At 44.4% G+C, this 21,897-nt stretch overlaps 1 protein-coding gene across 6 annotated transcripts in view; it reads left to right on the top strand.

Annotated features, from left to right (window-relative positions):
• The window catches only part of MIB2 (mindbomb E3 ubiquitin protein ligase 2), a 105,225-nt gene that overhangs the window by 47,129 nt on the left and 36,199 nt on the right, over positions 1-21,897 (top strand). For 5 of the 6 annotated variants that reach the window (XM_034753113.1, XM_034753109.1, XM_034753110.1 and 2 more), the window contains one exon: positions 15,418-15,524. In XM_034753113.1, coding sequence (XP_034609004.1) covers positions 15,418-15,524 — 107 coding nt within the window. Of the gene's footprint in view, positions 1-13,532; positions 13,906-15,417; positions 15,525-21,897 lie in introns of those variants that run through there. The other variant, XM_034753115.1, reaches the window with a different exon arrangement.

The following is a 21,897-nucleotide window of genomic DNA, read 5'->3' as shown; positions in this document are numbered from 1 at the left end:
TTTTATTTTATTTCTATTCTGGTCACTCCCAAAAACCCAACCTGGACGGAGACCTCCATCATGCTAGGAGCTGTACGAACACATACGACAGCCCAGTCCCTGCCTCAAAGAGCCTACAGTTGGCTGCACCAATCCTGCAATGAGCTCCATGTGGGCAGGCCTTACTGCAGGGTCTAGAACGAATTGGACATGACTCAACATATGTGTGGCCAGCACGAGGAAGGATGGAGGCTTGGCATAATCAGATGAATGGCACGTTCATGCAGCCCTTATTGGCTCAATGTGGGTGACGTTCACCCTGGGCATTGGGTTTGCACAAGGCCTGTGCACCACTTGGGTCCCACATACAGCTTGGTGTAGTGGGTTTTTGTTGGAGGAAAAGTCCCCATTGGGCCCCTCACCATGGTCCTGTTGTCTGAAGATGCAGGGAAGAGAATCCAGTAGCCACCACCAGGCAGAGCGTAAGGATTTGTGGTACCTGCTGTTCATCTTGCTTGTTTTGAGTTCATGAGTTTAGCTCAGTCCAGTAGGAAAGGGCTCGTATTTCCATCCATTTCCTTTCCACGGTGGATCGTTCAGCTGTGGGGTGGGGATCACGGCACAGATCGAACGATGGGTTTTTAACGGTAGTGGGAGGTGTGTGGGCATGGCTCATGAGCTGTGCCTCCCATTGTGTTTAAACCCACATTAATCCCAAATAAATTGAGCACACGTTAGCATGAGCCATGTCCCTCCAGGTATGGAATGGAGGACAAAAAGGGACCAGCACGAAGCTGTCAGCGATGTGAGAAAGCTTTCTTGAGTCTAAATGGGGGAGGAGGGAGAGCGGAGAAAGGTAGCACAGTGGTTGTAACTAGGTTGCACGCTTGGTTTTTCATGCTGTTTGCTACGTTCAGTGTCTCCGTAATTTACTATGTGAGGGCTGCGTGGGTCAGAGAAATTATAGCTCCAAAAACACAGGGTGGGAGCTTCCCGCTGTGGAAGGCTGCAATTTTAAAAATGAATCAGAAATACACACAGTGACTCTTCAAACCACTGGGCTCAAAAGGGAGGCAGACTATCAGAGTGCTTTTTTGTTTGTTGCTTTATTTATTTTGATTGCGTTACCCTGCAGGATATTGTAATATAACTGCGAGGTACACATTTTTATGCAACAACCTTCACGCAGGGAATTGCTGAACTACATGAAGCAATTTTACAAAGAGATACTTTGCAATTTGGGAGTAGGAGAGACTGGGTATAGCTTTGTTTTGGTGCAAAGAGAATTCCAGGACTTTTATGTCTTAACTGCTGTAGTCTTGTTCCAGGTTAAGAATGGAGTAAAAGCCCTGATGTAAAAAAATTTAAAAAATGGAATGAAGTAACCTAAAAGAGATCCCACATAGATGCTTCCTGGTGGTGGTGGTTTTTTTTTTTTTTTTTTTTTAAGTGCCTCTCTTGAACATCTGATATTTGGGCTGCAAAAGCATGTGCCCTAGGCGAGGGGGCAGCCTTTCCAAAGAACAAAACTTGCCTACTTATGAATCAGTGAACCCTGAGCAGTGCCGATGGGAAAGCTGCAAAGAGAATGCTGCTTGTATCATTCATTTTAATTTTTTTTCTGTAAAGTTGAAGAGGGAACCCTTGGCAGCTCTCCAGAGACCTGCCAAGCCTGCATGTTAAAAGGAGATTGTAACTGCTTTGTGGGTTTTTTTTTTAAATAGGCTACGCTAGACTTAATATTTAGAGGCTCTGATCTCCTTTCTCCTTCTGGATGTGGGGATCTTTTGATTATTTAGGATTAGGAAATGAACAGCCCCTAGCGTAGCAGCGCTTTGTTTTCAAGCCTTGGGCAACGTATTGCGCTAAGCCCACTTGGGTATTAATTAGCATGAACGCTTAGAGCAAGGAAGCTGCTCGGGGGAGAGCCCACCAGAGTTTGCAGCGTCCCATGATTTTGGTTCAGTGGAATTGTTTCCAGAAACCGCTAGCTCTGTTACAGCATCTCCACCACTTCCACCTCCCTTCCACAGTATTTGTGGCCCCATGGGGTGGATTTGAATGTTGGCGTTTTGCATGACAACGGAACCCAGTCCTCTTTATGGAACTGCATTGGCCTTCTAGGGGAGGAGGTGGTTAATTTGACATGGGACATCCCCTCTTCCCACAGACCGGTAGTCAGCTGTCCATGTCTCTTCCCATCCTGACTCCGTTAGCTCTGTATGCTTGGCCCAGAGACATGGCTGTGTCCTATGAGCTGTTTTGCCCCAGTATGTCGCCATCGTTATTTCTCCCTTGTGACTTGGCAGACGAAGAGTGCTCCATAAATAGCCAGTGGGATGTGCTTGTGCAACGAATGGCCATCCGCTTTCCCTCCCTTGCTGGAGCCCACGTGGATGAACTCCGTGGCTAAGCCAAGACGAGACAGGCATGTGAGTGTGTGCGATGGCTCGGTAATCCCAGGATTTAAGAGGCCCTAAGCCCTGGCGAGCACACCGGGGAGTCCCAAATCAGCTTTGTAAATAGCCCCAAAAATACATATTCACCTGAAGGTCCTTTAAAGCCCCCAGCGGATCTTAGTTCAACTCACTGGCTGCGGGCAATTCTGATTGTTACTCTTGTAATCTGGCTCTGGTATTGCCTGGCTATTGTATGTGCTGGGACTGATCAGCAAGTTCCTAGCTGCTCCAGGAAGGCACAACGGGTCCATTTAAAAATGAAGCTAGAGTTTGCTGGCTTCTGTGTTTCCAGACAGGCTTCGGCCGCCCCTGTCGTTGTCGTCATTTCGGGGGTGGGACTTTCTGCCGCTTCTGTCGGGGGCGGGACCTTCTGCCACCTAGGGGGGCAAAAAAGCTGGCGGCGCTCCCTGACCTTAGTGATCCTCACATTAGAGGCATGTGCACAGGGAGCTGCATATTTCTGAAGATATGCTTCTGTTCAAAAATCCACGGAAATCTCTTCCTCCCAGGTTTGACTGAGCGAACTCTGGAGAGTTTGCTGAATTCAAAACTAACTGGGGGTAAAGTCTAGCCTACAGGCTGTCAATAATAGCAGTGTAACCATCAGCGCCTAAATTGTCAAACAGTGCTGCCCGTTTAAGAACTATGTAAATTGCAAAGCAATAGGGTATGTCTGAACAAAATACCTCTATTTTCAGTTATTGCCATCTCTTGGTTTTACATTTAGCTGACAAGTTTTTGTTGGCTAAGAAGAGAGGATTAAATGTGATTCAGGAGTGGAAAGATGAGTGCATGGGACCAGTAAGAAGGTGTATGGGCTATTGTTTGTGCTATGCTTTTTTTAACTTTCCAAATAATTCTGATCAGATCTTTCAGTTGTTAAGATACTTGATTCTTTGAAGCCTACACCATCAGATTAATTGGGATTTGGGTTTTGTTGTGTTTCCTATTGTCTGTCTGTCCAAAAGTTTCTTAATTGTTAAGGAAAATAATGGAGTGTTTCTTTCATTTGTGTAATTGATCTTTCTTTGTCTTTCTGGTGCTGTGTGAGTAAACTGCCAGTAAGAACTGCTCAAAGCACTTCTTAGCCCCTGTTTTGAGCTAATTATGTTAAAGGATGAGTAACAAAATATGTCACTTGGCATTCTCCCCAGGGCCTTTGCATCATTCCCAGCACAGTAATCTGCCATTTAAAAAAAGGCTTCTTATGAACATCATTGGGGGAGCCTGTAGAACATTCAAAAGCACTTCCAGTCTAGGATTTTTAATTTAAAAAAAAAAATTGTTTTTTGTTTTTGTTTTTTGGAGACACAATGGGAGGTGTTTTTTCTAGCTCAGAAAACCAGTTCCGATAAAATAATCCTCCGACTAGTTGCCTGTTTTCAGAACTAAGCTATATTGAGTCCACCATTTTTACAGATTTGAAATATTCCAATAGGTCTCCTCTTTCCTTGCTTGCCTTTCTGACTTATTGCATCTAAAGCTGTAAATACCCTGGTAGAGACATCACACAGAGATCTGATATTGGCACTCGGTAATGTCCCTGGGCCTTCTAGAAATGGAACTTAATTTTCATTCAGTGGACAGCGTGGTTTTTGAGAGGCTTTTTCCATGTCACTGGTTGAATGTAAAATGATTTTTCCACTAACAATCAATAACTGTTTCCTGTCTGAGAGAGACATTTAATTTGATGGAAGCTAAAAGGCATAAATTACACTCTTAAAGGTGTTTTCCAACTGCTGCAACATTTTACAAGAGCTGATCTTTATTTAGCCAGGGCAGTCCACAGACACGTTTCCTTTAGTTTGCATATATAAACATATTTATTATGAGGTGATAAAATCCCTGAACTCTGGGTAAATTCAGATCCTTGCAGGGCTCTATGAATGAGTCAGGAATGGGGATCCCATCCCCAACCCTGCATGCTGCCGGGGACCTGCCAGTAGCAGGGGAAAGGGAATCTCCTGAGATGTTAAGTGCCTGATGAAGAAGCTAAAGTCTAACAGATACGCCACTTTTCAGACAGTGCAGCCATGTTGAAGGGAAGGAGCATTAGGGATTGTTAGCAAACCAGTGGTGTATGGCTATTGTATTGCTGTTTCATGCTAGAAAATTGATCGTGTTGATAATCTTCCAAGTCTCCCTCTGGCTGAAACTTGGCAGCTCTGAATGAAATGTGTTTATCAAAGTCATAGCTTTTCCTATGGCTGATTCATCGCAATCGCCATCTAGTCTCTTGCTGCATGATTTCATGATTAAATTATTGAGGTTAATGGATGTTATGCAGCCCTCATTTAGAAAAAGATAAATGGAAGTCATCTAAGTCTCTGTAGCCTTAAACAAGGCTGCGTGTGGTTGTGAGTAATATTATGTACATAAAGATGTACTAAAAAATCCAGAAGTCTGATGCCATTCTTGCTTTATTTCCATGTTGTTTCCTTACTTTATGGAGAGTGCTATCAATGCATGCCTGGGAGTTATCTTGAGAGTATCATTACTTTTTTCAAGGGAATGTTGTCTGATTTATTTTTAGCATGAACTGGGTATTCCAGGAGACAAGTGGTCAAGAGCTGTACCTGGAGCCATATCCTTTGCAACCTTCTTTCATTTCGCCCTATTGCATCTTCGTTTTGACTACAGTACCCCTGCCTCCTTCCTGTTCCATTCTATTCATCTTGGTTTATACCACTGGAATTCCGTTGAACCTGTGAGGTTTTTATATGGCTATATCTCGGTCGCTAGCATGGGGCAAAATCCTCATCCTCATTTTTCTCTTGTGAACCTATTTTTACCTTTTGACATTATGATCTGCCTTGAGAGAGAGAGAGGAAAAAATAAAATGCATTTTGGGTTTTAATACATGTGTGATTGCATTTGGTGTCTCGGTTTCTCATCTCCTGAATTGTTTCCTTTTTTTCTAAAATAAGCCAAGAGATTTCTTCCTGCTTCCTGATTTAATGTGACAGTCACTTTCAAAAATCCTCAATTATAGAAAGGAGGAGCCTAAGCAAAGGGTAACGGAAATTAAAAACCAAAATTCCCCCTTCTGAAAGTTTGACTTCTTTGCTAAGGCTTGCATCAGAAAAACTCAGGAGTTCAGTGCTTTCAGCCCCAATAACGGCTGTCAGTGCAAATCCTCTGATAGAACTTAGTATTGTGGTATGTTGTGACATTTTCTGAGACATCTGTTCCATAGATTCTGCACTAAGACAACATCCAAGGCACTGGAGAAGCCATTAGCAGGTGTGTGAATTTCTCTTTCCTAGGAATAACCACATGAAAATAAGCTATGGAAAACTGAGGCTAAATGTCAGCAATAAGCTCTTGACAGTGAGATCTGTTAGGCGGAGGAATTTCTTTGCCAAGGGAGATGGTGGCCAAAGCACTAGGAAGCCATCACATAGGGAGCAGTCTTTCACTGGCACGCACCGGGTAGGGTGACCAGACAACAAGTGTGAAAAATCAGGATGAGGGGAAGGGGGTAATAGGAGCCCATATAAGAAAAAGACCCCAAAATCGGGACTGTCCCTATAAAATCGGGACATCTGGTCACCCTAGCACCGGGCTAGACTAAATGACCTAAGGCACTCTAATGTGATTGTTTCCTATGTGAGCAATTAAGTGTAAAAGCTGCATCTGCTCAGAGCTGTCGTGTGGCCCTCAGTCAGTGAAAGAGGGACTGTCAGGCTCCTTCTACAACCTAACTGTAGGGCTTTGCATACCATCCCATATATTTTCTTGTATCTTTTGTTTCACATTCTCCTTTGTCCCCTCCCTTGTGCTGCAGTGCCCAGGGCCATGGTACTGTGGCAGCCTCTTTCTCAGCATTCCCTTGTCTTTCATACTCTGTATCTAAAATCTTTGTGTTCCTTTAATGGGTTTGTGTGTCAGCCAGGCTGTTGTTTGAGAGTCTAATGCGCAGGCAGTTTCTGAGCTCAAGGTAATTCCATTTTGGCCCAAAACAATCCAACTCTTCAGGAATACTTTTATTTTCATTTATGATGCTCAAAATATTATAGAGCATCCTTGACAGACAGGACAGCATCTTTGACACCTCAGGTTTGCATATGTACACTCGGGCCCCACCACTCAGCTTGCTTTTTCTTCCATCTGTGACTGCAGCTCCCAGAAACATTTGTATCATCTAACAACAATCTGTTGGAACAGATTTCAAATCATGTGACCCTTTTTGGGTGACATTGTCTCTGCAATCCTGCTTAGATTCTGTTGCATAGCGATTTCCATCACTAATTATGTTTCCGACCACGGATGATTCAGAACTATCGAGCACTAGCAAGAGTTATGCAAAAGGGCTACATTTAATAACTAAAGTGTGGGATTTGGATGGCTCAGGAGATCGGTAATTGGATAAAGATCCTGTTGCTTATAGGTCGCTGGTTGGGTAGTGAAGGGTGTCTTGGTGGCTTGCGTGAAATGAGTTGCTCCCAGTTCAGTTCCCAAGTGAACTAACGTCCATATCACAGAGCCCACCACTTTGTGTATAACCATATAATTACTCTCCTGTTGGTAGCCTGAACAGAGAAAACTAGCATTGACTGCAATGGGATCAGGATTTCACCCTCTGTGTTTAGTGTTTGTATTGGGATATGGCTATTGAAAAGGCAACAAAACTACCCCCTGGACCCAACATTGGAAGAAATCTATCAAAGGCTTCTGGAGTAAACATGCCATGATTTTTACTTTCTCCAGCCCCCAAGGAGAGGCTACATGCTCCTAACCAAATATTTCTCACCTCATTCATTGGGCTTCCTCCATTGCTGTTAAAAAATACAGTCCCTTGTAAATCTAAATACAGCGAAAGAAATGACATTTGTGTGGACAAGTTTTTACCCATTTGCTGTCTTTGGTGATGCCAGTTGCATTTATATGTGCATGTATTAAACTCACTCCTTTCAGCAAATTCCCCTTTGGTTCATTAAAATGCCTTTGTCATCTGCAGGTAGAGGAAGAGTGGAATTTATAAATTCCATGGTTCAGACCAATGCAGACATTGAAAGAAGAGACTAGGTGAGATTGGCAGGTCCGAAGTTTAATGCACATTTTTAGAAATTCTCTGTAGGTTTTTCCTTAACGCACATTTGGTACAGCACTGGCATATCTGCACATATATTTTGTGATTGCAATTTAGGGGCCTGAGTTAGAAAACTTGCCCCAGGGTGGCTTCGTGAACTTTTTGTAACCTCTAAAACCAAAGCATCCGCCCTTGTCTGGGTATGGGGAGGAAGCATGTGTGCTGCATCTCAGTAAGGAAGTGGCGGATTAACTCACTGAAATTCTTGGTAGGATCGTCCCCAAAATAGGTTTACGTGAGTCCTGATCCCTTAGTCACCAGTGTCGTCCATCTAAGCCTTGTATTTGGCTGGAGAGCAGTTGTCGGTGCTGCTGACACTTGTTAGAATTTCCTTTATCCCCAGCTGGGAGTGGCCCAATTTAATGCTTTCCTGTGAGAGTAAAGTTAATCCAGAACTTGTTGTGTAGTTGTGTTCTGACGTCCAGATCACTCAGAGCTTTACCTACAGGATTCTTGTTCTTCAGGGTCTTTTTTTCCACACTGGCTTTGTATGTCAGAAGCAAATTTTATCACCTTTTAGGTCAGTAAGTATCCTTAGAGGAAGGCACTTAAGGCGTTGTTGTGACTTGAGATCTGGGTACAGTTCCTGACTCTGCAGCAGAGACATCTTGGTCTAGTGGGTGGGATGCTACTGGGAGCCCGGGTGCTTGATTCTGTCCCAATCTGCTGCGTGACCTCAGCCGTGGCACTTCCTCTTCTCTGAGCCTCTGGTGGTTGTTTTTTAGTTTAGAATTACAAGCTGTTTGTGGCAGGTCCATCTGTCATTAGGCGTATGTACAATGCTGGAGCAATGGACCCTCAGTTGAGGTCTCTGGTTGCTACTGTAATACAACAGCACCTGTCTGAGCCTGGGTGAATCATAATAGACTTGTGCCTCAGTTCCCCATCTGTAAAGTGCACAATGTTACTTCCCTCTCTTTCAGGGGCGTTCAGGGTAAATCCATTAATGTCAGTGTGGCACACGGATGGGGAGAGACATATAAATACCTAGATAGAAGAAGCTTAGTCTGAATACCCTCAGCACTTTAGTTCCCAGCATATGAGTTGCAGAAGAAAAGCTTTGTTTATATACAGTAATATGCTCCTAATGCTGTCCAAGGGGACCTTATAGAAATGTAATACTGCTGGAATTTCTAGGGCAGAAATGGGCCCAGCTGCAAATGGCTGTCTTAATTAAAATAGTTATTAAAGGCAATATTGAAATGATTAAATTTATCCCCAGGGTATTTTTGCAACACACTCATAACCTTGGTTGCTATCCAGTATTTGGAGCAAAACACCTCAAATTAGATTACAAACCAAGATGTATTGGTTCAGGACAGCTGGGCCTTGCATTGTTGTTCTGTATGGCTGGTCATCAGCCTGCTCTGAAGGCAGCGCGGTTCCAGACAAGGTCACCACTTGTGTGAGGCCAGGAGAAGGGAGCGTTCAAACTTTCGGAGGTCACCCATTCTGAACAGAACTAAATCTTCATCCTCTTTCCCAAAAGTGAAACGTCAGTATTTGTATTACGGTAGTACTTAGAGATTCTACCTGAGATTGGGGCCCTGTTTTGTTAGGCCCTGTGCAAATATACAGTAAAAAACAGGCCCTGCCCCAAAGACCTCACAGCCTACTTAGAGGGTAGAGAAAAAGGAAGACGTATTACTCCTGAGATGAGGCACTGGGGCACACTGGGATGAAGTGAGTTGCCCAAGGTCACCCGGGAAGTCTGAGGTTCAAAAGCCGCTGAAGGCAAGACATGTTAATTTTTAGCATGAGGTAAGCAGCCCTATACCCCCTCCATGGAGTGACCTTGGCAAGTTCACATCACAGGAAAACTAAAATGCCTGGTTTTCACAGTTATTTTTACCTCAGGATAGGTCAGGGATGTTAGTTACCCTGTGGTTAAAAAATGCACCTTTTTTGGCAGTAAAGACAAGGTCAGCGTCTCCTGTATGGGAATTAGCTGTGCAGCTGTTTTCCTCATGGCCCCACTCTCATCTCACCTCCTTTGGGCTTCAAACAAGCCCATTTGAGTCCTAAACATAAGTGAAAAAGCAAAAAGCTGTTCTCCTCCATCCCTCCTGAGAGACAGGGTCACTTTGCTTTCAGTGTTCTCTGCTGTTTGCTGGGAGGGTGAGGTCTTTTGGTCTGCCCATAAATCATCACTTAGACTCATGGGCAACATGCTGAGCATAGTGTTGTCAATCGCAGGGAGAGGAACTGACTCTGGCCTACAGAAAGGGCGGCAGAGGGTGAAACTGAACCATACGTTGGATCTTTGGCTGGGGCATAATGTCTCCAGCAGCTATGTTGGTAAGCTCTGGGCTGCCCTGACCTGTTAATGTTCTGATAGAATTCGCAGTCCCCTTTTCCTTAGCGCATCTTGGTGACCGACCTGAAGATAAAAGTTGAAGCAGGAAATTCACACACTGTCTAAACTAGTTCATTTCTACAGAGAAGCAGTAGTTGTGTAATTTATGTGCAATGCCACTTCAGTCAATTTTCTTATCTTTTCTCAAATAGGTCACTTGAAATCTAACATTTGGTGCTTTTCTGTTTGCTCATGTCGGGAGTGTTTGTTATAAAATGAACATTCTGCTGTCTGTTCTTCATGAATAAATATTAATGTCCTTTCCTTTCACATTGTTTTCAATCACTTTGGGAACTTATGAACATGCACATTGCCAGATGGCTTCAGATCCAGGCCAGCTAGTCCAGTGTCCTCTCTCTGACAGTGGCCAACTGCAGAGGCTTCAGAGGAAGGTGCAAGAAACCCTGCAGTGGACAGATATAAAATAATCTGCCCCCCAGGTAGTCCTTTTAATCTTTAGTAGTTAGATTGTGTTAAACCCTGAAGCATGGGATTTTGTATCCTTTCCAAAATTCTGAGTGTCTTGTTATCCATATAAATGTCAAAACCTTTTCTGAATGTTGCTAAGTTCTTGGTCTTAATGATATCCTGCAGCAAGGAGTTCCACAGTCTCATGTTTTGTGTGAAAAAGTATTCCCGTTTACATCAGTTTTCAATTTACCACCTTTTTAATTTTGTTGAATGTCCTATTGTTTTTGTTTTAGAGAGAGAAGTTCCTGGTCTACCCGGTCTAAACCATGCATTACTTTATATCCCTTTTATCATGTCCTCTCCTATTTATTTCCTTTCTAAGATAAACAGTCTGTCTCTTTTCGTGAGAGATTTTCCAGGTCCTTAATAATTCTCGTTTTCCTTCTCAGAGCCCCTTCTAATTTTGCAATACCCTTTTTGAGATGGGGTGACCAGAACTGTGTACAGTATTCTAGATGAGGCTTCCTTATCATAGCATTATGATATATGTATAGATTATGGACACACATTTTCAAAGCTTCGGTTACCCAACATTTAACTCCTAAATCCGGATTTAGGCACCTAAATAAAAGTGGCCTGATTTTCAAAGGTGCTGAACACTGTAGCTCCTTGAAGTCAGTGAAAGATCAAAGGTTGAGCAAATGTATCTCACTGACTTCAAGGAGCTACAGGTGTTCAGTACCTTTGAAAATTAGACACCTAAATAAAAGTGGCCTGAATCTGGATTTAGGAGCTTAACGTTGGGAAACTCAGCTTTGAAAATATTGCCCCATAATCTTTTGTAACCTGAACTTTGACCTTCAGTTTAAAAAAAAAAAATAGTAGTGAATGGAAGGAAAGGATCTGAATAATAGTTCACTAGCTGCAGTTTGCCATGCTAGAATTGCAGAAAAGTTATGAGTGCCATGAAAGCTTAATTTAGGATCTTTGATTTCCCTGCTAATGTTGATCGTCAAGCCTCAAAAAGTATAAATCCAGATCCTCAGCTGGCCTCAATGGTCATCGCTCTGTCAGTGGCGCTATGACCACTTCAATCACCACCTGAGGATCCAGCCCATCTACTGAAGAACCACTTTATATGTCTCCTTATTTCCTCTGTCCTAGTTTAGTTCTTGCTCAAATGACAAAAAAAAATAAAATGGTTTTCAAGTTACTTCATAAAATAGGTGGATGTAGGAGTTGAGCTGAGTTTTTGTGTGCCTGGGATACAGCAAGCTTGTAATCCTGCTCTGAAAGAGACGTCCTTCAAAACCCATTCAGTTTACAAGTTCCAGAGCTATTGTTCTTGTCTAGATCTGAGCCATAGGGTTTGTAGGATGCAAGGGTTAAGAGACCACATTTTTTCTGAACAAAAAGACAATCAATTCTCTTCCCCTCCCCCCCCCCCCCCCCCCCCCCCCCCGGCCCAGCTTTAGCTCCTACATCACAAAGTTGAAAAAAATCTGCTCTGTTGAGGTCCGAATTTGGTCAAGTAAATAGTGGCCTTGTGACTGATTAGTTAACTGGAGAAATTGAGAGTAATTCATCAAGGGGAGAGGAGGGTTTTAAACGTTTGTTTCAAGACTGAAGCAGCAGAGGATCCTACCTCCCATAGTCCAACTGTTTGTCTTAAATGATCATTTGAAAGTTTCTCCATGGCTCCCAATACAATTCTGTTACCTTCTTTTGAAGAGCCACCTCCTGTCAGGAAAGGAGGTTTTGGTTTTGTTTTTGCTGGACCCTTGAATGGTTGCTTAAGAGAAGTAACTCTAGGTTGCATAAATAGAGCAGAGGGAGAAATTAAAAAAACCCCATAAAGAGAGAGAGCATAATACATCTTTCGTTCCTTATGGTGGTTCTCCACTTGCTCATTGTGTCTCCACATGGTTTGAGCAGAGTGTCTCTCCTGTCTCTTTGAAAATTGCACTTTGGAGTCAAATGAATCTTTAGTTGCTAGCACTGAGATCAGCACAGTGATAGTTTAGGATGTGTCTGAGACCATATTTGCGGTGAATTTAAAAATAAACTTGAGCAGGCAAAATGTGACGGGATTTGTATTTATAAATAAGACTAACTGAAGACAGTCTGAGGTCTTAAAAACCAAACCTGCTGAGTTTGTCAGCTCGTCTTTTCCTCTTTGTTGGTGAACAGCCTACGAATCCCATTGGAAATGACAGTAGCACCTCAAGTACTTACAGATACAAAATGCCTGTTGTAATGTGATCAAACTTAAACGGAAATCATAATGAGAAACTCCATGCATGGGATGAGCTATCTTGCTATTTGAACAAAAGCGTCATCTTGCCTGCATCTAGCTTTCAACAAGAAAGGACAATTTACTGTTCATTTCTGTATTTCAGTAACAGCTAGAATCAGAATTCAGAACCCTATTGTGCAAAGTGCTGTACAGATAGACCATCCCTCCAGAGAAACGTTTACAGTCTAAATAAACAAGACAGACAAAGGGTGGGAGAAGGAAATATCATCATCATCATCATCATCATCATTATCATCCCAATTTCACAAATGGGGAGAGTGACACGGGGGTGAAGTGACTTGCCCAAGTCACATATGGAGTCTATAGCAGAACTCAGGTCTCCCATGTTGCAGCTGAGTGTCTGAACCGTAACCCACTCTGTCCTCCCTCATTCTTGTTTTAAAGCTAGAGATGTTGTGTAATAAACACAACTTTTATCAAATGCTCTGTATGCATGACTGACTATAAGGTGCTTCAATGAGAGTAGAAAAGCATTCAACATAATACAGTAGAACAGCAGCACAATGCTACCTTGTATTTTAGCCACGTAGTGCACAGATAAACACTAGCTTTGAGGGCAAATATTAGGTGTATCTTTTAAGGCATGGGTATAATATGATGCAATAAAATGATCGTTGCTTGGTGTTTCTAATTAGCTGAGCTGTGCAACACTGCTTCCTGATTATGCTCTGTCATATGAAGCTGATAGCTGTCCGGTATGCCATGTCCTTGATGGTATAAAAAAATGTTTGTATCTTCCCTCTATCAGGTTACACTCTAGATAATGAAAAGCCCACAATTAGCAGGATGTGTGTGTAAATATCTCCTTTTTATAAACACATTAGGATGTTCAGCACATGATGGAAGATCCATTAGCAAGCTAAAGAAGGCACAAGATTTAGGATTTTGGTGAGTTGATAAACACCATTTCCAAGTACCAGCGTAAGGAGTTTATCTTCCTGCGTCCCAGCCTTCTGTCTCTAGGTATTAGAGGGGGATTAAATAAAGCATTCAGAGTTCAATGCAGTTTCACTATTGTTTTCCTAACCTTAGAGCTACACTCAGTCACTGTGCAGATATGGATTGCACTACTTTTGTACTAACCAAGGAAAAAAGTCATCTGTCCCTAGACTGAGCAGAACAAACAGATTCTTAAAAACTTGGGCTGCTGAGGATTTTTGTGGAATAGAAGCCTTCTGTAGGGGGAGCAGAGACAGAAGCAGCGAACTCTGGAAGGGCGGAGAAACTGCCTAAACGTTATGGGAATTGGAAGCTGTTTTAACAGGACGTCAGAACCTATATTTACCATCATGTAGGTATCGCTTTTAAACGTGGACTTTCTGTGTTGGACTTGCTGGATTTCTTGGAAAGCTGTATTTTTTAGCCATTTAATTTCTCAGTGTAGTGAGCAACTGAGTTGCATTTTTGTTATTGGGTACTTTCTAGAGTTGTGGCCTGTATAAAAGGCTTTGGGAGCAGGGGGTGCCTGTGGGGCTATGCAGAAGTTCTGTGCCCTTGTGTGATTGAGTGGTTGTGGGAGGAGCAATTACATCATTTCCTTCCCCCCCCCCCCCCTTTCTCCTTCATTGATCTGTTTTGAAGGATTCTGCTCAGTGTCTGAGCATGATAGTTTGGATTGCTGAGTTCTGGTGTTCCACTTCTGAAACATGAATAACCTCGCATATGTTGTACTGAGACTAATATATCCTCATAATATGGTGTAAGACCATTTAATAATGCTCTGAGCATTAGATCTTCCATAGCACTGTCTGAACAGTTAGATCAATGAGGTTACTTAGGGCCTGATTGTTCTAGTCTGTTTTACCATGAATAGAACCGTATTCTATAGGTAGTTTGTAGAGTCCTCCTAGAGTAAGGTATTACTAGACATGAGTTAAAAGTATCCAAGTCTGACCCCTTAATAAGCTTGTTTTCCTGCTGTGATCTCTGGTTTGCAAATCTCATGAAATCATTTTTACCCAAACTTTCTAAAAACTCTGGTTTCCCCACACAGCAACCTCAAGAATACTGAGTGTATTGCAAAAAGGGGACACTCCGTTTTTAGTCCTTGGTCCTGGATGTGCTGAGTGGTGTGTGTGAAACTGCATTAAAACTTTAGATCAACATGAATTCCTCTTTCTCAGTCATCAAAGGGTGTTCTAAAGTCCAGGTCTGTGTGAAATAGACCATCTTGAGTGCCTGCTGCTGCCAGCCTCCCTGTCCTTTCCCTCAATGTCGATCTCCACAACCCCTTCCTTCCTTTTCTTACTCCTCTTCTGTTAACTCATCCCCACCTTGTTCTGTGTGCTCTTGGCCCTGATCCTGCAGTCTGATCAGTGTGCGTAGACCTGTGCAGTAGTATAGAACCTCACTAAGATTATGTCTGCCTATCAGTCGTACTTCTATTGTCCACATTACCACAGTATGCACCTCGGAATCGTCATGTGTTTATCTTCACAACACTCCTGTTATCCCCATTTAACAGATGGGAAACTGAGGCACAGAGAGGCTAAGTGGCATGCTCAAGATCATAGTCTATGGCACTGTGTGGCATCAAACCCATCCTTCTGCAGTAATTTGAGCATTGCACAAGTGTAAGGGTCTTCCCATGGAGATTAACCTGCAGGACCGGGGCTTTTGCTTGTATGTTGTATCTTTTCCCCTAGCCCTTTGTCCATTTTGCCTATTTAGATTGTAAGCTCTCCAGAGCAGGGGTGTTGTGGTTGTACAGAACCCAGAGCATTGGGGGCCTAATCTTAACTGAGTCCTACCCCAATGCCAATAATAATAAATGGGTCTATCTTCTCTGGCTTTTGTCTTTCAGAGTCACGGTGGGTCCACGACAGAACTTGCCTCGTATCACGTTAAAAGGCACTTTCCAGGGGGCCAAAGTTGTCCGTGGCCCAGACTGGGAGTGGGGTAATCAGGATGGTAAGGATCGTAGTTCCACTCCCCTTCCCCTCCCCTACACACACAACCCCCCTCCTTACAAAATCTACTATAAAAACAGTTTGATACCAAGCTGCTAACTGCAAATGCACACTACAGCAGGGAACGTGCTGGAGCTATTCAGATGCTACTGATGTGTTTTTTTTATTAATAGCTCTAATTTAGTATGTGTTTCCTTGTATTTATTCATTTCTGTGGCATCTCTCTCCTATCTGAGGCCTGGTCTACACTCCAAACTTAGGTCGACATAAGCCATGTTAAGTTGATCTAATAATGTATGTGTCTACACTACCAAGTCCCTTTCACCCACCTAAGTGGCCTGTAAAGTTGACTTCTGTACTCCACCTCTGCGAGAGGCGTAGCGCTTGATGCGACACCCACGGGTTGACCTGGGGATAGTGTAGACGCTGCGTTGTATAATTCGAATGAATTGGCCTCCAAGAAGTGTCCCACAGTGCTCTGCTGTGACCGCTCTGGAGAGCACTTTCAGCTCTACTGAATGTCAGCCAGGTGTACAGGAAACAGCTGCTCCCCTGTTAAAGGCCCGGGAACTTTGGAATGTTCATTTCCTGTTTGATCAGCGTGGACACTGGAGAGCTCGCCAGCACAGCTGATCATGGAGACTCAAGGCTGCAAGCGCTCTCCAGCATGGAGTACGCAGGAGGTGTTAGATCTTACTGCTGTGAGGGGAGACGAGACTGTGCAGGCAGAGCTCCGATCCAGCAGAAGAAACGCTGACATCTATGCCAAGATTGCACGGGGCATGGGGGGACAAGGGCTACACCAGGCACCTGCAGCAGTGCCACGTGACAATAAAGGAGCTTCAGCAAGCGTACCAGAAGACAAGGGAGGCGAACAGTCTTTCTGGTTCTGGCCCACAGACATGCCGCTTTTATGAGGAACTGCATGCGATTCTCTGCTGCGACCCCACCACGCTCTGTGGATACCTCCCAGGAGCCCCGGGTGACCTCTGGCAACAGCAAGGAGGACATCGTTGAGGAGGAGGCGAGTGTGAGGCAGGCAAGTGGAGGATCCATTTCCCCTGACAGCCAAGAACTGTTTTTAACCCTGGAGCCTATCCCTTCACAGGACCAGTTGATGGTGGAGCATGATGCTGGGGAAGGCACCTCTGGTGAGTGCACATTTCCAGTCAAACTGTAGGGGTTACATGCTATTATTTATGTTTAATCTGAACAAAAAAGCAGATGTACTGGGTATCGGTGGCCACTCCAGCTACTCAGAGGGTGCTCTCCGAAAAAGACTGTTTTATGTGCACAGGGATGGCCTGGGAATCCTCCATGGAGACCTCTAAGAAGCTTTCATGGAGGTACTCTGCAATCCCTCGCAGAAAGTTTCTGGGAAGGGCTGCCTTATTTCATCCACCATGGTAGGACACTTTCCCATGCCACTCCAGTATTCACTCTTCTGGCATCATTGTAGCACGCAGCATTGCAGCATAAGGACCAGGTCTGTACCCAGACACTTGCAGCATCAGCTCCCTTGCCACCTCTGTTACGCTCAGGCGAGTGATATTGCATAGGGTCACCTAGGGGAAACGGGAAGTTTTCAATGCTAGCCCTTAAGCTGCAAACAATTCAACAAGTAATCCGCCTCCCGTTTGGTGAAATCTGGCTGTCACAACCACACTTTCCCCAAATGTGCCATAGTTGTGATTGGAAGGGATCACCGGGTATTGCAAGCAGCATTTGAAAAAAAGGGGGGGGCGGCTTCCTGTTTGTCTCCCTTCCCCCCCCCAACCCAGTGCCGCTTTTGTAAAAAATACTAACTATTTGGGGGGCTTTACACTCGTGCCTGTCCTCAAGTACCATCCAGGTTGCTAGGGGAAAGGGTTTTTTTCCTCACGTTCAAATCTGTGATCCCAAGGATGTCTTCACAAAAGCAGCAGCACAAGGCCTCTCGCCCATGCCTCGTGGCTGGAGCAGCAAACAGACTATTGCAATAGCCAGCAGTTGTGATTATGTTGTGGCTTGCAGTGAAGTATATTAAGGGATGTTTTTTTTTTTTTTTTATTTTATTTTTAAAATTAACCTTGCACCAGAAACCATGTATGCACGGTCCATGCTACCCTTGTGCTTTGCATTCCTTGCAGCTGAAATCTTGTCCATCGGCACATCCTCCACACCGGGATAGAGACTTTCCCAGATTAGAAGGCGGAAAAAGAAGACTTGAGAAGACATGTTCAATGAGTTAATGCATGTCTCTGAGAGTGACAAGACGGAGCTTAGAGTATGGAGGGAACAAGAGTGTGCCATGCAGGAAGAGATGCTGCAGATTATGAAGGAGCAGTCAGATGTGTTGAGGTGTCTGAGGTTCAAGAAAGGCAGCTGGCTACTACAGTCCCTCTGCAGCCAATGCTGAACTTGCTGCCATCATTGCAGAGTTCTACATCCTCCTTCCCCAAATGGCCTATGAGGCGGGGAGGGGAGAAGTTCAGTATCTCTTGCACTCAACACCAGGGGAGGAGGGTACAAGGACCAGAAGGCGCCTGTTCCTACACCTTTGATTGTTGTTGCAGTTCATCTGTAAGCAAGCTTTCCTTGTTTCTCCCCACACTGGGTCATCAGCCCTTTTGCCCCATTGCTTATTTTATCTTACTTTTCTTTGCTGTCTGTGTGTTTGTGTGCATAATAAAACTTAATGTATTGAGAAGAAAAGGCTCTTTATTCATTCAACACATGGTGGTTGGTGGGGCTGGAATTTACAGGGGAGAAAATACAATGGAGGGGACAGTTTGCTAAGGAACAATACAGATAAGTCGCATTATTCTGGCTCATTGCTGAAACTGGCTTTCAAAGCCTCACGGAGACCAGAGCCCCTTGATTTGCTCTTCTTATTGCCCTGGTGTCTAGCTGATCAAAATTTGGCTGCCAGGCCATCTGCCTCAACCCTCTACTCCGGCAGAAACTTTTCTCCCTTTTGTTTCACAGATATTATGGAGCACACAGAAGGCAGCAATAACGATGGGGATATTGCTTTCACTGAGGTCTAATCTAGTAAACCAACAACGCCAGCGACCTTTTAAACCACCATTTTGCACTTGCTCAGCCTATGGTTGAACCGGTCCTTAGTGCTGTCCAGGCTGCTGGTGAGCCATGGGAGCAAGGAGTAGGCTGGGTCTTCCAGGATCACGATTGACCTTTCAACATCACCAATGGTTATTTTGCAATCTGGAAAGAGAGTCCCTGCTTGCAGCTTTCTGAACAGACCTGTGTTCTTAAAAATGCGCGCGTCATGCACCTTTTCCTGGCCATCCCATGTTGTGTCGGTGAAACAGCCCTTGTGATCCACCAGCACTTGCAACACCATTGAGAAGTACCTTTTTCAGTTTATGTACTCTTTGGCAAGGTGGTCTGGTGCCAAGATAGGGCTATGCATTCCATCTATCGCCCCACTGCAGTTAGGGAATCCCATCGCGGCAAAACCATCCACTATGTCCTGCCCAGAGTCACTACCTTTCTGAGCAGAAGTCTGTTAATGGCCCTGCAAACTTGAATTACAACAGATCCCATGGTAGGCTTACCCATTCCAGATTGATGCCCCACTGACTGGTAGCAGTCTGGCGTTGCAAGCTTCCACAGAGCTATCGCCACTCGCTTCTTCACTGTCAGAGCTGCTCTCATTTTAGTATTGCTGCACTTCAGGGCTGGGGAAAAACTCTTAGCACATTTCCTGGAAAGTGGCCTTATGTGTTAGCAAGTTCTGCAGCCACTGCTCATCATCCCATAGCCGCATATCAGTGCGGTCTCACCGGTCAGTGCCCGTTTCCCGGGCCCAGAAACGGCGCTCAACCATGTCAAGATGATGCATGACTGTCACCAGCGACTGCCAATTGCTCCGCTCTGTCTTCCAGCAAGGCTGTTTGCATAGCATCACTTTGTTCCGCACAGCGGCTCCTATACCGGCTGTGTAAATACTGCAGGATAAAGTGCGAGATGTTTGTAATGCTCACAACAACAGTGTACAGTTGAGCGGGGTCCATGCTTGTCATGCTATGGCATCCGCGCGGGTAACCCAGGCTTGCGAAAAAGGCTTGGTTCGTTTGCCGTTGATTTCAGGGAGGGAGGTAAGTCACCATGGGAGGCTAACGCCATGTTCCCATAACCACCCGCGCCAATGTTTTGGTCCCATAAGGCATTGTAAGCCCAACCTGAAATTCCACTCAGCTACGTGGATAGCTACCCACAGTGCAGTGCTCCATGGGTTGATGCAAGCCCTGCTAGTTAGGACGCACTCTGCCGACAGATGAGCATAGTGTGGACATGCAAGATCGACTTGCTTAAGTCCAAGGCTCTATGTTGACTTACATAAAGTCACCTTAACTTTGTAGTGTAGACGTGTCCTAAGTGACACTCAGGTATTCATTCTCTTTTGCCACTGAGGGCAGGACAAGAGGCAATGGGTTCAAACTACAGCATAGCAGATTTAGATTAAATCTAAGGAAAAACTTTCTAACCATAAGAACAATAGGACAATGGAACAGACTGCCTAGCGAGGTTGTGGAAGCTCCTTCGCTGGAGCTTTTTTAAAGGAAGCTGGAGCCATCTGTCTTGGATGGTTTAGACACAACAAATCCTACATCTTGGCAAGGGGTTAGACTTGACCTTTATGGTTCTATGAATATATACTCTTAACCCGCTGGGAAGTAGGGCAATAATACTGTGCCTATTTTACAGAAGAGGAATGCTGTGGTGCCCTTAAACATTTATATCAGGCTGCAAATTTACGCAACACTTCAGACTGTAAAGAGACACTCTGCCCCAAGGAGCTTACCCTCTCAGTGGAAGTGACCATTTCTCCCTGATGATCGTCAGGTTCTCTGTTAATCCTTTTCTCTCCTTTATGGTGCTACGGTCCTTCATCTAGATCAGTGGAGACCGCTGTTAACAATGGTCAGTGGTGAATGGCCTCTGCCTTCTATATGAATTGAAAATGCGGGAGTGAGGTGAGCGAACATAGTTGTGACTGTCTCTGGTTCTGCCCTAAATATAATCATGATCTATTATGGGCCTGATCTGAAGTCCGATGTCAGTCCTTCCACTGATGTCATTTGAGCACTATGTGCAGTAGTTAAAGAATCTTTCCTGTACATGCATGTTCCAAAGCCCTGTCTCTGACAGTATTTACAGCTTGTTTCCCCTGCGTGAATTAGCTGTAAAACTTTCTGGTTCAGAGTAACTTTTTTTTGGTGGGGACCAGATCTGGGCCAGATTCTCAGCAGGTGTAACTCCGCATCACCCCCAATGACTTGAATGGAGTTGCATACATTTATATCAGATGAGCTCCTGGCCCTCGGGTTTTAGTTTCCTAGAACCACAACAATTACATATTTTGCTGTTCAGGGCAGGTTAAAAGTGTAAATAAGGGTAATAAATCCTGTAAACCCTGTCAGAGGACACTAGTGAGCTGGGTTAATTAATCTCACAGCCCCATGTGTTTTATTAGGGCATTAGCAGCCAAGTGTGAAGTTTTCTACTGTAATGATCTCACTTTTAATTTTGCTTTGTGGCTTCCATCCCATCCCCTGCTGCCTGAAACCCTCTAAAGGAAATTAGCATTGACTGCCACAGAATTTGCTGATTAACCAAATGCTCCCCTCATGCTGGACTGAGCTCCTCCAACCTGATCTGGGCTCTGGCAGCTGTGTTGGCTGTTTGACCCCCCTGACCCTGTTATTGATTGTCTTTCTTTCTATCTCAATCTGAGCCTAACTGCCCCTGAAATGAAATCCGGATAACTGCCATCTCCCTGCTTTATAGTGAAGGAGCAGAAAACAGATGGACTAGGGGGAAGGAAGGATGGGTGACTTTTATCTAGATCCCTGCTGACATTAAGAAATGCTGAATGCTATTTGTCACTTGTCGCTGCGTTCACATTGGTCAGGGTCCAGAGCACCTGCTGGGTTTTGTGTGTCTGTAAGTGCCAAGCGCACCTGTGGCACTGTATTCATGAACAACAAACAATACCATTGGGGAGCCCTCAACCCACCAGAGGGGTGTTGGCGGGGGAGGTTATTTACCTTTACCAGCCTTTCGCTCGCCTGTTGATAGTTGTCTTGGTCCAGCTGCGGAACTTGCATATTTTTGCTCCTGGTGTCCCTGCCTTCACCTCTCCCCCAACTATTTTAACAAGGCTTCATGCCCCACCATCCTCTTTGGCCCATATCTCTTCCCCTCTGGGCACAATAGAAGTTGTGTAGGGAGGGTAAGTCTCTCTCTCTTGCTCATCTTGTTCGCTCAGTAACAATCTCTAAGCCACCCCAATGGTGAAGCAAATGCTCCTGTTTCACTTGCCCAGCCAACAGCTGGCTTTTTATTTAAATCTTTAAAGCAGGAAG

Source organism: Trachemys scripta, chromosome 19 (assembly GCF_013100865.1).
Source record: "Trachemys scripta elegans isolate TJP31775 chromosome 19, CAS_Tse_1.0, whole genome shotgun sequence".
Taxonomy (NCBI): domain Eukaryota; kingdom Metazoa; phylum Chordata; order Testudines; family Emydidae; genus Trachemys; species Trachemys scripta.
This window is presented reverse-complemented; position numbering and strand designations above follow the sequence as displayed.